The 7261-nt window shown below is 29.0% G+C and overlaps 1 protein-coding gene across 1 annotated transcript; it reads left to right on the top strand.

Moving 5' to 3' along the window:
* The first annotated feature begins 723 nt into the window (after positions 1-723).
* LOC117182064 lies at positions 724-5752 on the top strand. Its single transcript, XM_033375087.1, has 8 exons — positions 724-815; positions 2486-2572; positions 2882-3499; positions 3923-3952; positions 4287-4337; positions 5039-5068; positions 5412-5459; positions 5615-5752. Exons 1-7 carry the CDS (start codon positions 767-769, stop codon positions 5426-5428), a joined length of 882 nt encoding a protein of 293 aa, XP_033230978.1. The 5' UTR covers positions 724-766; the 3' UTR covers positions 5429-5459; positions 5615-5752.
* Positions 5753-7261: the final 1509 nt, after the last annotated feature.

Raw genomic sequence — 7261 nt, 5'->3', positions numbered from 1 at the left:
GGTTCAATAAAATGTTCAATTACAAAATTGTTTTTAAGTTAAATCTGAAAATTCACTTATAAGTTGTTTTATCTCTCGAGACACGTGATGAGAATGTGTTCGTTAAAGCAGAAGGAGCTTTAACAAAAGAGAATTCACCATCACCATATTTCAATTGTCGATGATTTTACCCTTAATTTTAAAAGTTTTACGCAAACATTTTCGGGTAAAAATTAAACTATTATGTAGAAACTTTGTCTTTTTTGGTAAACATTTATTCTGTTTTGAGATAAATGTTTTTTTTGGTTCTGGTTGAAAATTAAATTTCTTTTTGAAAGTTTGATTTTCCATATCTCAATTCAATTCGAATTTTATATACTGCATTTATTTTTCCTGACAAAGTAAAAAGAAATTCAGAAAAACTATTAAAAACTATCAAGTGTAAAATTTTTGAAACAGGAAAAATAGAAAAATGGTTTGATTATTTAAAACTTCAATGTTTTGTACTTCACCTTAAAATTGTATCAGAAAATTAATATTTCTATTATAGCAGAATCAATGTGATGTGACAGAAGCATACTGTGAACGTTTTGTGAATATAGATTTTTCCTCTCTATCATAGAACAAAAGTTTTACGATAAGGGGCTTTTTCACACAATAGATATTTTGCATAATATGGTATAATAGATTCGAAAAGTGGGTATATAAGCTGCAGAAAACTTCAGTTTTCTATCCGTCAGCCAGCAGTTCAACTTTCACGGTTTACTGAAAACTATTTTAAGTAAAAATGAAGGTTTCTCTGTGCCTAGTATTATTAGCTACAATTTTTATTCATGGTAAGCAGCAAAATTTCACTTTAAAAAAAGTTTAAAGCTCTTTGCAAATATATTGCTTTATTTTTATCATTTTTAGTTAAAATTGATAACCACTATAATTATTGCGAAATAATTCGTTTTCAATTATAGGAAATTCATTATAGAAAATATTGTAAAATTCAGATTAGTGTTTGTAAATCGTAAAAATCCAATGAAATAAGTAGAAATTATTTTTACTTGCTGAATATGAATTATGTTAAATGTATTTATTAAAGTTCTTTACAAACACGTTAAAATCTTTAAAAACCTGTGAATACGCTTGCGATCTTTGCACATTTTATAAAATTCTTAGAATCTGGCAAACTGCCTTGAAGTCCCTTGCGAAATCTAAAATCGCTAGGAATATTTTTAATTTCATTCAGTAGAATTTAGGTGTCTAGAAATAATTTGAAATTCCTTGAATATTAAAATTAAATTAAAATTGTTTATTAAAGTTCTCTAAGAAAACAGTTTAAATCCCTAACAATCTTTAAAATCCTCAGATATCCGCGAAGACTTCATTTATTTTCTAAAGTTTTTTCAGAATCCCTTAAGATCTTTGAAAACCCTACAAAATTCTCTTAAATCCTTTGACATTTTGTGGATCTCTAAAAAATTTTTGGAACACCTTAAAATCCCTAAAAATCTTTTTTTTCAATTGTAAAGTGTATGTATTAAAATAAACAGAAATAATTTTAAATCACTTAAATATTTAATTTAAATTAAACTTATGCCATAAACTTGTTTTTAAAAAAATTTCCAAGTCCCTAACAGTCTGAAATCTTCAGAAATCCTAAAACATTTAATTTTCAAACATTTTTCAGAAATCATTGAAATCTTTGTTATTTTTCTACATTTTTGAATCTCTTGAAATTCTTTGGAATAACTTAAAATCTCTTGATATCTTTCTTTTATAATCTTAAGAATGTATTACAATAAGTAGAAATCATTTAAAATCTATTAAATATTGAAATTAAATTAAAATTATTTATTTAAGTTCTCTAAAAAAAACGATTCAAATCTCTACAAATCTTTGAAAGATTTAGAAATCATTGAAGATTTAACTTAGTTTTGAAAAATTTTTAAAATGCCTTGACATTTTTGTCCATTCTACGGCAATTTTTAAACGCCTTAACATTTTTTAATATCTTGAAATTTTTATGACTAACTTAAAATACCTTGAAATATTTTCCTTTGGAAATTTCAGAAACGTATTAAAATAAATAATACATCATTTGAAATTCCTTAAATATTGAAATTAAATATAACTAATGCATTCAATTACTCTAAAAAAAAGTTCTTCTCCCACGAAATCTGTGATGTTTCTTAAAATCATTGCAGATTCAGTAAAATTCTTTAAATCTAGTGAAATGCCTCAAAATACCTTTAAATCTTTTGAAATATTAGGATGAATTAGGATGCAGTTACGCATAAAATCATATAAATTCCGAATAAACTCCGGGTAATTGAAGCTCAAGGCTGAACCTAAGGGTTAACAAACGGGACATTGGGGTATTCTTCAATTTCAAAATTCGAAAAACTGCTTTGCGACAAAAACACATCTAACGTTTGGCAATTGCTAAACGCACCACATAGTTATATATATTTATGAAATACATTTCAATGACAAGGGGCTCGTTCTTTTTTTTCAGCTAAGGCCGCTCCAGCTTTAGGTCTTGATGTTCAGGGAAGCGCAGGACTATCTTCAGGAGCTGGTGTTACTGTTAATTCTAACATATGTAATATATTTCAATTTTATACCATTTTTAAGGTAGACAGAGATTAGGAGTGAAAAGGGAAAGATACTTAGAAATGTAATCATTTATAATAACTAATTAAGTGTTGATATTCCGACAATTAATAATTGATATACTCATTGAAAAGCACATAAAACAGAATTAGATCCTTAAAGCAAAACAAATATTTATGTTTATCAATCATTTTTGTTGTAAGTACAAACTTTCATAATTGGCCCAACTTCTTTCTGTAAATTTCTATAAGGGCATAAAGTAACTAATAATGATAATAATCCTGATGATTTTTTTTAGTACAGCATCAATGGGAACTCAATGGCCAACTAGGACAAGATGACGTAAGAAGTAGCTTAGAAAGCTTAACAGTTGATGGATCAGGTAGAGCAAGTGGTAACTTAGCACTTAGCAAAATAGAAAGCTTATCAGCTGATGGATCAGGTAGCAGAAGTGGTTACTTGGGATTTAAGAAAGAAGAAAGCTTATCAGTTGATACGCAATCAGAAAGCGGATTAGGTGTTGGATCAGGAAACAGGGTGGGTAGCATGTCACATAGCGGATTAGAAGGCAGATCAGAAGGCGTAGTAGTTGATGCATTAGGTGGTGATCTGTATCAATCAGGATCAATAAGATTTGATGCGGCAGCTAACTCAGCATCTAGGGAATCTGGTGATAGATTAGGAACCGGATCGCAAAGTGCATTATTTCATGAATCAGTAAACAAAGAAGATGTTTCATCGGCCGAATTTGGTATATCAGCCGACTCAGAAAAAAGCGAATCGGGTAAAGGAACAGGTGATATTTTAGTGCTACTTAGCGGACCAAGAAATGGAGCAGTTGATGGATCTTGTAGCGGAAATGCTGATGTCATAGTGGAAATTATTCTGTTAGGTAGCTCAGAACATAGCGGATCAGGTTCGTCTTTATTAACACATAACTACACTAAATTTGATAACTGAAGAATTATTTTATATTTTGTTATTCATATTGCAAATTTTGAATCAAATCTATATTTTAAGTATTTAAATTCAAGGAAACAACTTTAATTATTATTAACTTTCAGTTCCTCATGTTAACCAATTATAAGGAAAATAATCATTGACATAAAAAAGCAATAAATATAAAGTTTTTAATTTTTCGTCATCCTTTCTTCATAAAGATTTTGTAAAAAGGGTTCTATTTGAGCTTTTTGATGACCGACATTCTTTTAATTTTTTTTTAATGTGAGGATGATATAAAATTTAAAATATTACATTAATGTTTCACTAGACAGTGCTTTTTATAAAATGGTAATTATATCACTAGTTTTGCGATAAAGGTAACCTATTTTGATTACAGGTGTGAATGAAGAAGAGGTTCAAGAAGAAGGTAATTAAGTAATTTACAGTATATACTCATCTTTATGGAACACATAATTTTGTAATACTTTTTTTTTTAATAATATTTTATTCTACCACGGAAAAAATCCTTTTAATTTTCATAAGAGAAAACATTAATTGATTTTCCGCTAAATGAGCTAAAGTTTAATTTTCAGGTTCAATTCAAATTAATACAATTAACAATTCTTGATAGCTTGACTTATGAAATTGTTATCATAAGTATAAGGATTATGAACCAATTTTATGTACCTTTTCCAATTAACATCCTAACTACTTTTAATAGGAATTTTTTTCAAATATAAAGTAACCTATTTTGATTACAGCTTTTGAGAAAGCAGAGGTTCAAGAGGTTCACGAAGAGGTTCAAGAAGAAGGTAATTTATCAATTTACAGTACGCTCCTTTATAGGAACGCTGGGTTTTTAGATAGCTGTTTTTCAATAATATTTTATCATACGGTGGAAAGAATATCCTTTTAATTTTCACAAGAGAAGATATAAAATTTTTCATTACGTCAGCTAAAGTTAAAAAAATTTCATCAATTCTACAGAAAGTCAGTGCATAATGCTTGTTTGATAATATGTAGATCAAGAATTTAAAATGTGAATTACCTACGTTTATAAAATAATTTTTTTTGATCATTTGACTTATGGCATTGTTTTCAAAGTATCAAGATATTAAATAATTTTTAATGACTTTTCTAAATTAGCATCTTAGCTAATTTCAATTGGAATTTATTTTTTGAAATGTAAGGTAACCTATTTCGATTACAAATCTTTACAATTTTCATAAGAGGAAAAATGATTGAATTTTCCGGTAAGTCAGCTGACTTTTGATAAGTTTCATCAATTCAAAGGGATTTAATCTATAATCTTTGTTTCAAAAATATTGGCCAGGAAGTTAATATATGATTTACTTATATTGAAAGAATTAACCATTTTTGATAACTTAATTGTTTAGCATTTTTTCAAGGTATGAGGATATTATCCAATTTTTTAATAACTTCTTAATTGCCATTCTAGATCATTTTAATTGGAATTTATTTTTTAATGTAAAGTAAACTATTTTGATTGCAGATTTTGTACAAAGAGATGTTCAAGAAGAAGGTAATTTTTATTCTAATTATTCTAACTATACACATTCTAACTATTCTAAATATGAGCACATTGACAATATTTTTAATTACTTTAATTTCAAATCCCCATCTTAGCCAATTTCAATAGGCATTTATTTTGTTAAATGTAAAATAATTTAAGGAAAAAAAGAACCGTAGAATTTCCCCACAGAAATAAACTTAAATTCATAAAAAAATTGTTAATTATTTCTGGGGCGGAATTAGATGCAAATTGCTCTTTAAGAAAAGATGAGAAATCTTATAATTAATAATATGAATGTATTGAAAAACTGAATAATTAATAATTCTATAAAATATTGATTTTGTGATTACAGCTCAAATTGTTGTTTAATCCGCAGTCAGTGGGAGAATTTGCGTGTAAGGTATTGATAGCTTTATATCTTATTTTATGAGGCATCCACGTTTTTATGTATTTTTACTGTGTCGTTCATAATTCTATTAATAACATTGAAGTAAAAAATTAGTTACATACTGCATAAAACATGATTTTTATTAATTAAATTAACTTTAATTACAGATAAAGGTGAGGAGAAGCCCTTTTCATTGCCCGGATATATATTAGTTTGTAGTTTCAGCAAAATAGAATGTAAAAATATGATTAACTGTATTTAGTTTCGCATGTCCGAAATAAGTATATATAAAATTGTCAAAAAGTACATAAAAAGTAATTTTTGTAACCTTATCCATGTGCCTGGATTAATTAAAATACAATAAGACTAATTAATAAAAATGAGATGATATATAAGTGTAATTTTCAGTAAATATCTTTAATGTTCAAGAAATGAATGTTCTTGTTGAAATGCTAGTTAGTTTTTGAAAAAATAAAATCCCTAAAGAAATGTAATCCAATCTGACAAAATATTGCACTTCCTCATAGAGGTCAACAATTTGAATATTTCTTATTCAAATTGTTTAATTTTGAATACATACAATTTAAAACTCTTCCATTTCAGATATTTTGTTCCGCAGTTGTATACATTTCCGTAATATTTTAAAATTATATTTCTATTTTATGAAATACTGCCGTCGTTCAAGTTTAGACTTCAACCAGGTTTCAAAATTTATAATAAGTTTGTACTAAAACTATAAAATGTCCCTTTGGAATCTAGGTAATAAAGATTCAGGAAGGAAAAGTTTGCACGAAGGTCTAATTGGTTTGAGTGAACCCTCCGAGGTAACCGCCTTCAACATAGCCACAGTGCAGCTTACGGCTGTGGTCGACACGCTCTTGCCCTGGGCAGGGTAGCCTGCCCTGGCTACCCTGTGACCTACTCTCAGGGCAGTATCCCTTTTCTCAGAACTCCTTTATTCGAAAGTAGAAAAAATTGACAACATTTCTAAATGTTCAATTTTGCAGTTAGCGATTAGAAAATGATATTTTTGGAATCTGCGAATTTTTCCAATTCCAACGATGTGTTATTTGCTTATAAAGTCTACAAATTTGAGGAGTAACACATATGAAAGTGAAATAAATCTTAAGTATAATATAATATGATATTTTATGATATATTATATCTATTTATATATATTATATATAAAAACATTTTTGTGGCGAAATGTTGTCACAGGCTAATACTGCCCAAAATGTCGAAGGCATTTTTGGTTAGAGTTGGATTTTTCTTTTATCATTTTGCACGGGGCTCTCCCGGTATACATCATCAGTCACGGACGCATTTTTATAATGCAATCAAGTGATCTGATGAGAGCAGTCTGCCCAGACATATTGGACAAAGCCTGGTTTTTACCTCATCATTGACGGATTGGGTTGCAGTCAAGTACACGATGGGGGGACCTACGGCTTAAGGTGGGTTCCGAACCACCAGAACCTCGGTAAAGGTACATTGAAAAATTTCCATAGGTTTCCATAGCTGAGGGATCGAACCCCGGACCTCTGAGGTGAAGTCCAAGTGTCTAACCAACTGAGCCACCTAGGCTTATAATATATAATAATAATAATAATTATTATTATTATTCTTACACCATTAGGCCATTTCCCTTTCGGGGTAGGCGTGACTCACTGGGCAGGGGAAAGGAGTATTGTGTGGAAGGGATAGAGATTTTGCAGATTGATCCAGAATTCTCGTGCTATTTAACTAAATAACACGTTCGTTCCGCAACACTGCTCCGACCCAGGTTGCTGATCAATCTCTCTAGCAATCACCCC

This window comes from Belonocnema kinseyi, chromosome 10 (genome assembly GCF_010883055.1).
Source record: "Belonocnema kinseyi isolate 2016_QV_RU_SX_M_011 chromosome 10, B_treatae_v1, whole genome shotgun sequence".
Classification (NCBI taxonomy): Eukaryota; Metazoa; Arthropoda; class Insecta; order Hymenoptera; family Cynipidae; genus Belonocnema; species Belonocnema kinseyi.
The sequence above is the reverse complement of the archived record's forward strand: the minus strand, read 5'-3'. Positions and strand labels throughout refer to the sequence as shown.

Excerpts from the sequence above, each read along its gene's own strand:
- LOC117182064 (XM_033375087.1), top strand. The coding sequence starts at position 767 with ATGAAGGTTTCTCTGTGCCTAGTATTATTAGCTACAATTTTTATTCAT. Across the intron at positions 2,573-2,881 it reads TACTGTTAATTCTAACATAT|TACAGCATCAATGGGAACTC; the intron begins GTAATATATTTC and ends GATTTTTTTTAG. Across the intron at positions 3,500-3,922 it reads CTCAGAACATAGCGGATCAG|GTGTGAATGAAGAAGAGGTT; the intron begins GTTCGTCTTTAT and ends TTTTGATTACAG.